A 16029-nucleotide genomic window follows, 5' to 3' on the forward strand; every position below is an offset into this window, starting at 1 on the left:
CTGATTATACCATGTAAAGGATCCTCTGAGGAAGGAGTGCTGTTATCATCCTTTTCTCTACAGTCGGTACAATCTGGTCGGGTTCTTGTGTTCACTTCCAAATATTATGCATTGTCTTGGCTTGTGTGTGTTTCACCACAGTATGCGTAGTGACTCTGCTGGTTTTTGTGGAGTCTAACTTTAATCTTCCCGTGCCTTTACATCTCAGATATCTTCTCTTGTGCTACAGTGGAGTCTCAATGAGCTCTGCAGTCCCAGCTTGACACTGGTGACTTCCTTTCCTTGGCAAATTCAAAAAGCTTTGTGAAAGGGTAATAAAGTGGTTTCCACTTGCTAGCTTCTGAAGTTTTTTCCCCCAGCCGAACAGCCATCTGGCCTCTCTGTAGCATCATTGGCATGTTCCAATATCCCAGTTTTGAATTTTCTGCATTTTTAGTGACAACGTGATCCATTGATTCTTTTGCTCAAGGGACCCATCCTTTTGTACCTCTGGTAAACTCATTCCTCATATGTGGTGTTTTTATGTGAAATACAGAATTTATTCCATTTCTCCCCTATGCTTTCACATCTTGCTTAGATGAAAAATGTTAAAAACCCCAAGTATTTCAAGATGGTCTATTGTGGGACAGAAAGGCTGCCTTCTGATACCAGTCTTCCTTGTTGCTGGCTCTCATTGTCAGTAGCTCCAGAAGGCTGTGCTATTTAAACTGCCTCCCGTTAGCCATATTTTCTAAAAAGTTACAACTCGTTTTTCCAGTTAGGCTATTTTCTTACAGCATTTTATTCCTACACCTTCACTGCACGGTGACTCAACAGGATAGCACGAGACTCTGAGTAATGCTCCCTGCACAGCTGGCCCGTGTCAGCCTTCTCAACTGCATGATTCATTTTGTGGACGCTGCACGGTGAGACCCGGCTGGCCGACTCCGCAGGAGCCTAGGCTGCTCTCTGTTCTCCTCGAAAATGCTTTGGCTTTGACTCAGCAGGTGCTGGCCGGACAGGGCCACAGGAGAGGTGAGCAACAGTGGCTTCGTGCATGGATCAATCTAGTGGGCTCATCAGCCACCGCAGGGAGGCTTATCTGTCTGTCTGTCATTTCTGCCTTTAGCTAGGAAACAAGTGCAGCAGCAGCAGCTGGTGGGACTGGTTGTTCCCCTCCCCTTCCAAGTTCAACTCTCCAGCTGGGTGAAGAGGGTGCAGCTCTCTCCGGTGTTTGCATCAAGGTCATCGTCTAGGGATCTCCGTCTTTTGTTTTCCATGCCTTTTTACCTTGGATAGCCGCTTTTTCCTGTTCAAAGGGGCTATAAAATGATACCGCTATTTTAAGTTAATACAGAAGTCTGATTGGGTTATGCCTAACATGCTGTTATCATTATGAGTAGTCATCCAAAGACAGAAAATGAGGGTTCAAGGTCAATATTTTGCAAAAACAGAATCATGCATCTCAAGGGCTTCATTTCCAGTTAAAACCAGTTCAGAGTCAGATAACATTACATAGCTTATAGCTTTTGTACTGCACTGTTGATCCCAAAGGACACCTTCAGATTGCATGTAACCCCTGCGGGATTTTTATCAACAGACGACATGATCACAGATGGCATAAATAGGCGGTGTTTGACAGAGCAGTGAAAATTGGAGACGCTTTGTCTGTGTGCACCGGAGCTGGGACTGTGAGTGACACTGAGTCACAGCCATGAACGTACATATCCAACCTTTCCTGGTGTGTAACTCTGAATGCATTTGCAGTCTCTTGTCCGGTTGGACCTGGAGCTCCACACCTTTTCCTTCTCCGTGTGTGGTTTTGCTGCAAAGTCTGTGGCCGTGCTGGCAGTTGTGGCCCGCGGGCTCTGCCAGCAGCTGCCCTCACACTGGCTTGCTGATTTGAACAAGTCACTGTGTCACCTTGTCCCTTGCAGTATGGCAGCAGCAATGACTCCTGTCCCTTGTGTGTTGTGCCTCTCAGAGAATGGCTGCAAAAGCTGCAGCTCCCTGGCTTAGTGTGTAAAAATCAGGTATGACCAGCAGACTTGTAGTATATATGCTTGATAAGAAGGGGGATTTGTAGGACTTGGAGCTCCCAGAAGCCAGGCTGTAGGCAGAGCATCTCTGCACGGGCAGGTTCAGGCAGACCTGAGCTTGGGCTGGGGCTCCTGGGTGGACGGGGAGAGGGGCTGCGGCGGGGAGCCCTCGTGGTGCGGGGCAGGACCCGGCACGTCGGCTCCCCGCTGTGTCGCAGGGCTCAGTGAATACTCACTAACGCTCTTCTGTGAAACTGTAGTATTTCTGATGCTGAATGTATAAGATGGCCTGTACAGCAAACATGCTACATGCACAGTAGTGTTGTAAATCAATTTATGCATCTTTTGGCTCCTGGAGGAACCACTGCAAAGAGGGGAAGTACTGTGGCTTTTACCAGCGGCTGAATGAGCCCGTTCCTGGCTGGGAGCTGGGCGCTGCACTCCTCCATCCCTACAGACACCAGCTTTCAGCTGCGCAAAGTCTCGGCAAGGATCCCACAGATGTCAGGCCCCCAAATGGCTGTTTCCTAATATGGGATATTTTTTCCAACAAACTCTTTAAATAAGAAGAAGTGATGCACAGTTTTGACAGATCTGTCTGGTTTAATAAGCTAAATGACGATACTGAATGCATGAGAAAGCACAAAGAAGATAAACAGCCTGACAGTGCACTGTCTTACACCTTTTGCATTTGGGAGTAAATGATTACTACGTAAGATTTAAAGCACTGGAGACTAAATTTCTCTAGGACTGTCAGATGGCTTGTGTTTAATTTAAGGGCACAGACACAGCAATGCCCTTCTGAATGCCGCAGGAGTTGACCCAGACTGAGATGCTCCCATAGGGGAAATGTATGCCCACGCGCTGCTTGATTGGACGTACACTGGTAATGGAAAGTTGGGTTTCGGTCTTTTCACAGAATCACAGAACCGTATAGGTTGGAAAAGACCTTTAAGATCATCGAGTCCAACCGTAAACCTAACACTGCCAAGCCCACCACTACACCACGTCCCTGAGCACCTCATCCAAACGGCTTTTAAATACCCCCAGGGATGGGGACTCCACCACCTCTCTGGGCAGCCCCTTCCAATGCTGGACAACCCTTTCGGTGAAGTAAAATTTCCTAATATCCAGTCTAAAGGTCTAGTTGATTTTAATATTCTGTATATTTATTTCTAGATACTGTTAGAAGTTGTGTAGCAAAGCTGTTCTTCAGCTGTCCCCTGAAGGGCCATTACTGCCTGTACAGTAAATCCAGTTTTACCCTCATCAGCCGGCAGCCTCCACTGTGGATCCATATCATGTTCCTCTTTCAGCAGGTACGTGCAATACAAATCAGTGGCACCTCTCTACTGTTAACTTTGCACTTGGAAAAAATGTTTTAATGGTTAATCTCTTTAAATACGCTTCTAACCCACAGTGCTTTGTGACCCATGTGATTTCTCAGAAAGTCATTATAGTAGGTTGAAGTGATTTTGGAGTTTATAAATTTTTATATATTTCTATTAAATACAACAAATTCAAACTGCCTGGAGAGATTCCAAAGTAGGGGGATAAAAATGTGGGACCAAAGCTTATTGTCCTTATTCAGGCAAAACTTCCAGTAGGTCCCAGGTGCCTTGCAAACGGGCAGGAGCATTGCAGTGGATTTGTAGGGGACCAGAATCAACCCTGAGGCTGCAGGTGGCGGCCAGAGGTGCAGCACCCACTGGCATTTTTTACTGCAGAAGTATTAACTGAGCAGGATTTGCAAATCTGATCAGTGCTGTTCTCCTACCAACCCTAAAGCTATTTTCTCACGTTTAATACCATTTCCAAATACAGCCCAGTATTTGGACATATGTGGGATTTCCTAATAGGTTACAAATAGTATGAAATTGTAAGAGAAAACCCTACATTCATACTTCAAGATGAAACAGATGGCTTTTGTGTTTAAAATAGTAAGGTTCAGTTCCTTAACCTACGCAGAGCCGTTCACCACAGTTCATCCCACCCTAATGCAACCTCAGAAATACAAAGGATTTATCTGAAATTTCAAACATGCATAGCGAGTTATGCTGTGAATTTAACAGCTCAAATCACTCTTCCCTGTGTTTGCTCCTAGAAATAAATGCAAAAAGTGTTTTTCAAAAATGCAGGTCAGTAGGAATATTTGGGTGCTTCAGTAGAAGAAGGGGTCTCCATGTGAGCTGTTTGTGGGGAGGGGGGCTTTGCTGTAGATGAGGAACGAGGATGATCAAGAGCCGAGCTGTGAGGTGGTCAGGGAAGGAGAGGACGGTGACAGAGCAGAGGCAGAAACAGGGGTGAGAAGACAATATGAAAAGCTGAAAATAAAGGTCAATTACTCTGTAAATGAAAACCTGAAGAAAGAGGTTGAATTTTAACAGGACCTAGAGAGAACAAATGAATTATATTACAAATGTATCATTTTATTCCTGATGAGAGGAAAACAGATGTTGAAAAATATGGACAAAAATACTAAAACGCACAAAAACGAGAAAGGGGGAGCAGAAGCAGAGGAGACGGGTGGCAGAGCTGGCACGCCTTGCTCCCCGCTGCGCAGCCTTCACCGCCCCTGCCGCTGGATTTTAACACAATGACCTCTGCTCTGTCTGTGGTTCATGGTTTGAATCAGTTGCACTGACAATTTAATCACTGATCCACCTTTAATCCCTGGTGCCTAGCCTTTTTGTGATATATTTTTCATTGAAAAACCTCTCCCTTTAACCCCTTCCCAGATTACTCTGAATTTGGCCCTACCAGTTCCATCTTTTATCAGGACTATGGAGCTTCGCGCAGTTCCCAGCTCCCAGAGGGGATATTACTTTCCTTCCCCATTCCTCCGCACTCGGGTGCCCATTGCCCCCCTTCCCCATCCCCGCGTGCCCCTGCTGGGTCCTGCTTCCTTCGGCCGCTGCCCCCAAACGCCGGTCCCCCCGTTTCCCGTGGCTTTCCCCTCCCCGGGCTGGGTAATTGCATTTGTCCACTGCAGCTACTCTTTCCAAAGCTTTGCTTTGATTCCCTACAGTCTTGCCAGTTTGCTCCGGCTGTGCTAGTGCTACCCCTGGCCCCAGGCTCCCGTGCCAAGGAGCTCCCAGCAGAATCCCCCGCGCTGCCGGGGCTGGGCTCGAAGAATTGCAGTTTAGTTTGTGTCTTTGCAAACATGCTGTAAACGCAGCACTTACTGTGCTTTTTTATGGAGGAAAAAAAAAAAGGTTCCTCTTGTGTTGCAGCAAGTGTTCAAGCCTGCTGTGCATCAGGATGGTGTTTAACGTCAGATAATTTATGTTTTTCTTCTGTTCGAAATCCTAAAGCTTTTAAGTACTGGATATATAAATATTATTAAATTAAATACAGGGCACTAAATTCAGCTCTGGGATAGTGTTATTTAAGCCTGTGAAATTGTACAAGAGATAAATTTGACATAAAATATATTTATAGTGTGTTAATAATGAGTTAAATGAAAGGCTGGTGATAAAAATGTAGTTTTCGGCAGATCTGTCATAGATTCACAGACAGGCGGCTAATATACAGTTTCTGAAGATTTCAATACCAGTTACCATATTTTTATTCCTCTTTTTACCAGTCGCTCCATAGTCTGTTTGACATTGCATTCTGCAAATGGAAAGGCAAGAAGAGAGCCTTTTTCTCTCAGGTGTATGAATTTCATGACCCTGCTTTCTATTTAATTTAAAAAATATTAGTGAATAGTTATATCATGTTTCGAAACCCTTGGATGGAAGTTGTGAAACAGCAAATTATAGTGGAGGGCAGTAGGAAGAGAAGCGTATGTCAGCGGAGAGCTGAGAAATTGTCTTACAGTTAAGTGATGATTAACAAAAGGAACAAAATTAGAATAAGGGGTGATGATAGAGAGGTTACGTGATAGACAGGATGTTGAGTTTCACAGGTTCATTCATTAAAATCATCCTCTAGTGCTATATGATTTATGGTTTAATTTCCCTCATCAGGTGGGACAGTGTCACGCCGCTGTGGTAGCACCAGCGAGCAAGGGGCTGCCTGACGTGTCCCCTTCTAACACCTTCCCTAGAGTCGCTCACAAATTTGCCAAACACAAACTAATTGGGCTGCCATTTTCTCCTGCCAGGTGGCTGCCTGGAGCTGCCTGCTTCTCCCTTCTAATTTGGACAAAATGATCCGGCTGTTTCTGACAGCTTAGCTGGAAAAAATGCATTGCCTCAGCCACAATAAAAATTCCTGGTTTGAGTCTCACTGAAGTGTGTCAGTTGGATGCCAGACAGTGCGATTAGGATTGTTGGGTCTCTCCTTAGAAAGGGAAGAAGGAATGTCCATCCAGGAAACCTACATTAAAAGGACATTGTTCGTATTGCAAAATCAAATACTTGAAATACGGAAAATCAGATTTGTTTGTGTACTCTTAGCTTGGCTCCTGCATGCAAATGCATTTTTTAATTACAAGATCATGTAGCAGATATAGTAGAGGCAGGAACGCTAAGCTCTCTCAGTGCAGTCGTGTTCTTGTAACATTGGCTTTGTGTGCAGTTTGTATGATGAAGTACTTAACACTGTTGAAATACTAGAATAATTCAAGGCAGCATAAGGTCGTGTCCTTGCTGTCCTTTCAAATAGGGAGCTTTGGAGGTGAGAGTGCCCAACCCAACACAGGTTTCGTCTTGTTTTGTGAATGTTCAGGGGATGAAAATTCCTGTACTCTGCCAGCAAAACCTGTGTGGAATGTGTTCTGTGGAGTTTTTTCTCTTGCATTTCATCCCGCTGTCTGTCCAGTGCAGTCGCAGACATTGCGCTGTTACTCTTCCCCACACAAGGAGCGAGAGCTGCAGTCAGGTCCAAATAAACATATACAAACCTGCAGCGGTGCTAAGCATCTCTTCGCATTAACTGGCAAATGACCTGTCTTTTCCAAAAAGATGTGTGTCGCTGAGATCTACGCCTGGTTCACAGAGGCCAGGGCTGCTAACATTTTGATAAACTAGCATTTCAGTACCAAAATGACACGCAACTCGCTATGCGTAGTGGTAGTTAATAGATAATCTTTGGTAAGCCACAGACCTTAAAGACATGTAATGTACAATAAAAAAAGCCCCGAAGGAAATTAAATACTTGAAGATTTATCTAATTGTGTGCGTATTGATCCATCGTAACTCCTTACAAAGGAATGAACTAATCGCTGGTCATTCGCATGGCTGTCCCACTGTAAGAACAAGATGCTCTTTGTTAACGGCCAAGTAAAAAGTCCTTGAAATCCTGTTTTCAACATTTTCTTCAGAGCTTGTTTGCAGAACCTTTGTCCATACACAGTAATTCTGTGCAAGTCCTTAAGGCCCTGTGGGAGAAGACACAGCTCAAGGGGACACACAGTTTTGAAACTGCCATGATCCAGTCTACATTTCCACACCAAAAGGTAAGCTTTTTTTTTTTTCTCAGAAAAAAAAATAGTAGAAGAACTTTGCCCTGACTTCTAGAACAGCTGTACAAAGGCCTTTACAATAGCTACAGCAAGTCTCTGCTGTGCTCAAATCATGAAAAACAAAACCCCTTTCTCTGCCCCTTCCCCTTCTTTGCCTTAGCTCTGTCGTCTTCTGAGCTTTTGTATTTATTGCCATGCTAAATCCTCTTCTCCTGGATGGCCATACGATGATCCATAGTGCGTGCCTCTGACCTCCCTTTTATATGAAGCACTCAGCTTATGGGGATGTTGAAAAATGTTCACCAGCCATTATATTTTCAGCCTCCTCAGTGTTGTTTTGTACTGTGCTTTGAAAGGTCTCCAGGCTTGTTCTCCATCCCTTCCTACATGCTTCCTGTGGATTGTTCCCAACGTGATGAAAACTAGTGATGCTACATATGGATTTTTTCCTGCTCGCAGTTTCAAACTCTAGATTCAGTTTAGCTGCCACTATGGACTGTTTGGCGGCCACTTGGAAATTCACCTAGTTAAACGCAGGCTTGGATTTTATGGAAATGATCGTTTGCACATGCACCATTAGTTACCCTCATCAGTTTAAAAGATTACTCTTTTCAAAGCTGTTTACTGTCTCCAGGATTTCAGCAAACGCTATTTCAAAGCTATTAATCAGGCTTCTTGGAAAAGGACGCTGTAGGACTTAAAACAAATATCTGTTTATTCCTGAACATCTCCATCCAGCTCAATTGGGTGAAATGAATTGTCAAACATGATTTTAAAATAGTCTCTCTCAGAATATTGTACGCATGAAGATGTCTGACTGAATAAGATTAATTTACTAAGGTTATGGCTGATTTAAAAACAGGAGTTTTGTTAGAAACACCTTCTGAACCCCCAAGATAATGTTGCGTTGAAGTGGGAACTCCTGCTGCAGCTTGTAAGAAAAGTAGGGGATCCCCACATTTGAGACCCAGCTTATGGGCCAGTTTTACTTAGACACAGTGGAGCTTGCACTAAGTATTTTAGCTGCTAATGAAATCCTAGCCTGACTCATCTGAAGGCATTAGAACGGCTTTTGTGTTCAATACTGGCTTAACTTGAGCCCGCGCCAAGATCTACTAGTCAAAAGTCGGAACCGGTGGAGTGTAAAAGAGTTTGGGGTGAATAAAGAGCTTAAGGAAGAGCATGCCTTCATGGGTAGGATTAGATGGAGTACATCATGCACACAAAGTCTACAAAACATGTCCAGTGCCCTAGAAATGTGATTAGTCTCCAGCACATCTGTTGCATAATCCTACTACTGCTCAGATGCTAGCATTTGGCCTGTTTTGGGAACTTTCATCACTCCATGACAGCAAGAGTATCTTTGAGTTCCCAAAATAGCAGAGCTGGAAAATGAGATACTGCTCTTCACTGATTTAATGAATTAAGCAGTGAATTGAAGTTTGGAAACTCCAGGAGCTGCAGATTGCCTAATAGCCTTCGGAGGCTGAAGACAGTCAGGCAGATGTAATGCATCTGAAATGGTAAAAGACTTTAATATTCAGTCTTGGTCTCCGCAGTACGCTGATGATTTACGTTCTCAGATTTGGTTTTGCTTATTAATACAGAATGTGCGTTTGTTTCTAGTGCAGTTTCCATTCAGTTTACTGAGAAAAGTCCCACTGAGTTTTCTGGGAGCGAGACCTAGGCCTGCCGTAAGGAAGGTTTCCCTTAGCTTGTACATTCCCAAAAAATCTAGCCAGAGCGTTCCCAGCATAACCTAGTCCTTACTTTGCTTGACAGACTAAGCTTCTGCAGTAATCTGAAATTTTTGTTGCAAAGTTCTTCCCATTGCTAATAGGACTTCAAATATTGTGAATGATTTGACAAAATTATTGTAGATGTCAATGTTAGTCCTCTGCCAGTAGTGTAGGAAGTAACATTATGGGTGTGTGGTTGTTTCAATAAGCATAGCACTTTTAATTTAAAATATTTTGAAATCTGTTGATATAAATGCAGTGTCAACATCCTGTATTATATTTTATATTAAGTTTTATGCGTCATGTGACAGCAATGTCTGAATGCTTTATCGGAACTGAGGAATTTCTGTGCTGGGAGCACGTGGGAAAGGTCCGACCCCCAGCAGCTAACAGGAACCACAGCGAGGTCCGTGCTGCAACACTGCTCTGCAATTGCTCCGCTTTTGCCCTGTGACCCTGCGGCTAATCCAGAGTAAATGAATTTAGACTTCTTTTCAATATGTATTCTAAAGTATTTTGCAAACCTGGGGAAAAATCTATTACATCAATGATTTATTCCAGAGGAAATTCTGAGAAATAGTTTCAGATTTACGTCACTGTAAACGATTTCCGAATTTGGCCCAGGATGCGTGTGCAAGGAATTGCAGCGAATACCTGTCTTACAGAAAGCATTTTGTGTTTCACTGGGCAGCCTGTTCGTGCCACAAAAAATATTTATATAACACGGCTTAAGATGTGCCAGAAGTAAAGCATTTCCAGATGTACATCCTTACAGATTTCCGTTCGGTTGCTTCATAGTTCTTTATCAAAGTACACGCAGGCCACGTTACAAAAACTAAGCCGGTTTTGAGCTCGTTGCTGAATTCTTTGTGTTGACTCATGCTGTGTCAGAAGAGTGAGATGGTGACTACTTTAAGAGCCCCATGCGATGCCTTAAGAGAGTCTTTTGTTGAGCAGCATTGCGAGAGAATAATTAACATTTTTAAGCCATTGTTAGTTCTGTTCTTCCCTTTCCTTTGTCTGCTGTCTCAGTTTACACAGCAGAAAGAAGCACCACGTTTTCACAATGGAGTCACTGAAGTTTTCAAGATGATGGAGCACGGGATGAGATGAATCTCTCCTCTCCAATTAGGCTTTTACCCTGTGCTTCCCCTCCTGAAATGCGGCTTATTGCAGATTATTTCAAGCGTACTAGAGTACAGAGTGGAAGAGAAAGATTGCTGCATTGCTATTTCAGTGATATTTGTTCTCTTGCAGTCTCGAGTTGGCTCATTGCAGCCACTAAAAGATTTTTCACAGGATGGAGAAGCTCCTAGGCTTTTTGTTCAGCGTGATCCACGTGCCCTTATAATGTCCTGCCCAGACCCACTGAGAGCAGTACCACCGGTATTCTGCCCATCTTGTGTCCTCCCAGATGCCACAGCAGGAGGAAGATCAGGGCACATCGGGGCAGGGCACATTGCTGGCCGTGCTCTGCTCTGCTGTCCCCTGCTCGCAGGGACATCTGCCCCTCCATCGGGAGCCCGCAGAGGACAGGAGACCCTGGGTGGCTGCTGTGGTCTGTCCCTCCTGAGGACTCAGCCCTCCTGCCCAGGGAGGCATCTTCTCAGGATCCCACACCACACACGAAGTATCTGAAGGGAGGCAGGGAGCCTCAGACTGTCCGATCCACTACCCACAGACCGGCGGGAGAAATATGGAGTGAAGCTGCACAGCACTCCTGCTACACAGCACAGCAGCCAGCTAATTTCCTCGAATGTATAGAATTCCTCTTTGGGGAAAAATAAGAACCTCAGCAATGTATAAAGAGCACTTACAGAGCAAAATAATCAAGTTTTACCCACGATCCCCAGTATAAGCCAGTTTGAGCGTGCTGGGGCAGGGCAGCCCAGCAGCCAGCTGCGCAGAGGTACGGATGCAGCCCTGACCCTGGCGAACGGGCACACGAGGCATAAGGAATTGCACAGCCGAGCATTACGAGGAAGCCCACCGTGGCATCCAGGGAGTGCGGGGGACCTCTCTGCTGCAGCCTGGCCGCTTATCTCCCATGCAAGGGTGGAGAGAAGAGCTGGCCATGGGGCTGCTGCCCTGCAGCACCCTCTTGCAAACAAAGCCAACGTGTGTCCGGGAGCTTTGTCGTGTGATCATTGTCTTCCCATGTGTTGTAAAGCCCATTTCTCTGCATGTTGCTGCTGGAAATGGAAGAAAACCTTTGTTGTTTGGAGCTTCTCAGGTGATGGGAGTCATGCTCCCCGCTCTGCCTTGCCATCTTTCTTTCAGACAGCCTAAAATCCATCAGGAGATGGCCTCCAGCATGCAGAGGGTGTGGGCATCTGAGAGCCCCTGTTAAGTTAAAACTCGGCGTTTGGCTCAGCTGAGTTTGTTAGCTGGGGCGATGGCCAGAGGTCTGAAGTGGTCTCCGGCATTTCGGTTCTCATGAAAACAGCTGTTTCCTGGCCATTTCCCACGTTGAAAGAGGCTGTGGAGGAGAGACGCCATGCTGCCAGGTCTCCTTGAGCCAGCCGGCCTCCTGCTCCCTGTCCTTCCCTAACGCTTGTCTTAAAAGGCCCGAATCGAACAACTCTGTCCTTTGCACAGCCTCGTTCAATGCGTTGAACTAATGTCCCTGGCAAGGGATGGTATTTTCCCCACTGACTGCGTAAATTCGTGTTTTCTTTGGGCTGCTGCGTGCAGTGTTGCAGATCTGTGAAGACCCCATGCAAATAAATAGGAGTGTTTTTGGAGCGGTCCTGGCAATTCCCTTTCTGTTTGCAGTGAGTAACTTGATTTAACACCAACGTTTGTTTTAAGTGGGAGATCACAATCTGTTTGAAAATTAAATAACAGGGTTTCAAATACACTGAATTATACAGGGTTATTAATTGCCTCAAAACCAGTACCCTCTGGCTTTTCTCATACCTGAAGCTGCAAGTACACTTTCTGTAGGTTTCTTTGATCAAGTCAGACGTTCAGTTTACTTTGCAGATGCATAATCCTTACTTCCCTGGCTTGTCACTGGCAGAATAACGTCACATTTACCTGGGTGTGTTTTGTGTGAGATAAATCAGCCCTGTTGTTGCTGGGGTTTTGGAATTCTTCATATTAACATTCACATTAAACATCTGTGATAGTGCTTCTCACAGGCGGCTGGGTTCAGAGCCTCTATTCTTTCTTTAAAAAAAAAAAAAAGAAAAAATAAAAATAAAGTGGTCCCCAGCCACTAACTCTTGCTCTGATGGGGGATCCGGTTGGACAGGAGGAAGTCCCCAGCACTGTAGCATGTTAGCAGAGACCACTACCTTGTGGATCATTGAAAAAAATCCTGAGATGAGGGCTGGAGGTAATCGAGGTGCTTCAGCTGGTGGGAAACGTGCTGAGCGCACTGCTAGCAGCAGTGTTCAGGAGGCAAAAAAAACCCCCAGACCAGTCCTCTGCCTCCTACAGACTTGTTTTATATATATATTTTTATAAATATATATATGCAAGCTGCTACTGATGATGGAGAGAGATATACATCCTGCTTTGCACGTTTGCCCTGGCAGGTTCTTTGCCCACAGGACACATGTGGAAGGAGACACTCATTGGCGCCCGCTGTGCATCCCTCTGTGATCTTGGGTTACAAGCTGTTAACCGTACAGCAGTTCACCTTGTGAGTGAGTTTGTTTTTTCTCATTATTGGCCTAGGACCTGGACCACGTGCAGATGCACCTGGAAGAAGTGAGGTTCTTTGATTTATTCGGCTACAGCGAGGAAGCAGGAACTTGGCAGTGCTTCATGTGCAATAACCCTGAAAAGGCAACAGGTAAGTGGTCTGCCTTCGTCGCTGGTGGGCTGCGCGTGGTGGTGGAGCTGGGGTGGGTGGAGGATGGAGCGAAGCTCACAGATAACGCTGTGTCGCTGGTGATGGTGGCAGAGGTTGGGGAAAAGGGAAAGCAAACTTTCCAGCATAGCACAGGCAGTGTCTATTTTAGTTGGAATTCTCCATTAAACTCCTCTTGTCTCAGCATCTCTGGTGAGATACAGTGTCAAGCACAAACCTTATTTGGTGTATGCTTAGAGGGATACAATCCAAAATTAATGTAGACTCATAAATCTGCGTGACTACTAATGCCTGGGGAGTGGGAGGGATCTGCACCCATCTTGCAGTGTCCAGATAAAGGAGCTGCATCTGCTGGACCATGTCCCAGGTCCTCTGGAGACTGCACAGGTGCCACATGTCAGGGGACATTGGCCTAGATATGACACCCGATTCATGTCATCTTTGTTCTCAGAATTATTTGCTTTAATTGAATCTGTAGTACGTGTCGTCTTAGGAACAAGGCAATGCTTAAGAACAGCCATAATACTTCAGCTATATTAGAAAACAGGGTGAGTGGAAAATACTTTTTCCCAGGTAAAAGATTCTAGTGACCTTTTTTTTGAAGCCTTCTGATACCCATGTGTTTTAGATCAGCGTACTGAAATTCAGAGGAATGGCCTTTTTCTTAGATGTTTTTGCCACTCTGTAAAAGCCTGCACAATTCTGGCCAAGAATTTTGAATATTTTGGCCAAGCCTTTGAATAATTGGCTGTTTTGGCTATTTATTTTAACAGCTAGCATCTCTTTATATTTCATCAACCCTGAATTCAGTAAGTCTTGCAAGAGTGGCACAGCCTCTGCTGCAGGCTGGGCTGCCCATGCTCATTTCATGGGTGTTTGACCATCTTTCTCCTTCCACAACTCTCGTGGGACTCAACAACCATAAAAGAAATCACGCTTTGAGCTGAAATTTCATCTCAGTACTGTGGTCTTGCTGTAGTTTGTCCATAACATCAGTGATAGACGTATGTCAAGCTACAAGGAAAAGGAGTCTGTCTTGCTTAAAATTTCAAAGCTTCATGAAATAGCTTTGGTTTGAATTTTCAAAGACACTTAACTAGTCCAAAAAGGGGAGTGTTTGTAGCAAGCTGTTAGTTATGCTGGGAGGACAGCTGTATTGGAGCCAACAGACCAGATGAAGGTGGCAAAGGCAAACCTTGGGGGTGACGAGGCACCATTTCCTTATCGATGCCGTGGGCTTTGCTGATGACACGAGTCTGGAGACACCAAAGGACAGCTGACGCCTCGCTTCCCTGTTGCTCTCCTGCCAAAGCGCCGCGTCCTCCACGGAGAGGTCTAAGAAGGGCTGGAAGCAGGACAAGGTGCGGGGAGGTCCGTGTCGCACAGCACCGTGGCGCTGCTGCCAGGACTGGGATCTGGGACAGGGATCCAGACCCCACCGGTACGACCAGTATAGAGCTGGTATTTTCCAATGGGTCTGAACTCAAGGCAAATGGCAATAAAAGACTGCGACAGCAGGCAGCAATTGCCAGTGAGCTCTTCAGTGCTCTTTGGTTACTCAAAGACCTTATGAAAGCGGGGACCGTCTCTGTACCGCTGACAAGAGTCTCTTGAGTCTGTTTGCAGAGCACTTGAGCTGACATCTCGAGTAGGGTAAACTGTATGCTCTGCCTGACACTAATGGTCTTCGGGAAGTGGGAGCGCAACGCCTGCCATGGAGCGCCTGCGGCGGGGGGCCTGGCACGCCGCCTCTCGCTAATTCATTGTTGTTTCAGGCTGGTGAAAAATCACATCGCAGTGTTGTAGGTTGTAGATTTGGTGTTGCAATATCCCACAGAGACGAGGGAGAAGGTCACGTCGCTCCCAAGGGTTCACCATTTCCCCTAGCTGCTTGAGAAAAGGCTGCAATGAAACGCACGCGCTGATCCCACTTCCCTGAGCATGTAAATACGGTTCTCCCTTTACACCCTGGGGTCGAGGGAAGGGATTATATCCAAAGCTCTGCCCTCCAGCCTGAGCGGTGTCCATGCGGCAGCGCAGCAGTTCTGCCCTTCCCAAGAAGTGCCAAAATCCACTCTGCGTGGAGATGTGTGAGTGCAAGAGCACTTGGCCAGCTGGGCGAGGGGGGGTCTGCCCTGATCAAGGTCACCCAGCAGGTCCGGGTACAAATTAGACTTGCATTCCCATATGCTGGTACTTATACAGGCCCTTGTAAATTATACTGCCTCTTCTAGGAGTGGAGAAACAAATATTTATTTTTTTTTTTTAGATTTACCTTTTTTCTAGCTTGTATCTGTATGATGTCAACTAAAGCCCGATGGAAAAAAATGCAAATACAGCACTAAGGTGTTAAATGAAATGCTACCTTCTCAGCAGATTCAATAACTTGAGACTTTGCTTGCTTTTTCTCAAGTACCACGAGTACTCAAGAGCACGGAGGATGCCTGGACATTTTGGAGAAGGTTTTTCCTCCTCAAGCACTGAAGGGACCGAGGGTGGTGCCTGGAGTTTGCAGGGTTATCGCTGCCCACAGGTTTCCAGCCTGTCCTCCTCCCTGCCCAGCCCAGCCAGCGGGCTGTCTCTGCTGCCGTAGCCCAGGAGAGGAGGGAGGAGACTTTAATAAATGTCAGCATCTACGAAATCACCATTTACCCTTTGTTTTAGAGCCAGGGCTGAGAGTTCGGGGACGCCTTTGAGGATGGTCAGGAACAGGGGGAAGTAGGCACAGAATATTTTTGGACTGTAACTGTCCTTTTTATGAGCAATTACTCTCTTTGTCTCAGTTTAAAGAAAATTTTGCAAGAAAGGCACATTGTGAATATCATTATTTGCTCCTCAGCTCTAAAAGCCTTTAGAAGCCGAAGAAAATAAAGTATTGTATGGGTCATAAAAAAGTTCAGGTGTAGGAAAGGAACATGGAAGATAGTGCTCAATGGAATAAAACTCGGCAGGTGAATGACAAATTCACCTTAGTATCAGTGATGTAGAGCTGTGGCAGCTGGGAAAAGTCCTACCAGAGTGGGAGACACTCCAGGGTCTTTT

General features: G+C 45.5%; 1 protein-coding gene across 16 annotated transcripts in view; it reads left to right on the top strand.

Moving 5' to 3' along the window:
- VEPH1 (ventricular zone expressed PH domain containing 1) overlaps positions 1-16029 on the top strand; it is a 97853-nt gene that overhangs the window by 68205 nt on the left and 13619 nt on the right. For 15 of the 16 annotated variants that reach the window (XR_012043525.1, XR_012043526.1, XR_012043527.1 and 12 more), the window contains 3 exons: positions 3198-3337; positions 7288-7422; positions 12852-12969. Coding sequence is in view for 11 of the 16 variants with exons in the window: in XM_072868544.1 (XP_072724645.1) it covers positions 3198-3337; positions 7288-7422; positions 12852-12969 (393 nt within the window). In the remaining 5 variants the exon portion in view is untranslated. Of the gene's footprint in view, positions 1-3197; positions 3338-7287; positions 7423-12844; positions 12970-16029 lie in introns of all 16 variants that reach the window. The other variant, XR_012043529.1, reaches the window with a different exon arrangement.

This window comes from Ciconia boyciana, chromosome 7 (genome assembly GCF_034638445.1).
Source record: "Ciconia boyciana chromosome 7, ASM3463844v1, whole genome shotgun sequence".
In the NCBI taxonomy this organism is placed as follows: domain Eukaryota; kingdom Metazoa; phylum Chordata; class Aves; order Ciconiiformes; family Ciconiidae; genus Ciconia; species Ciconia boyciana.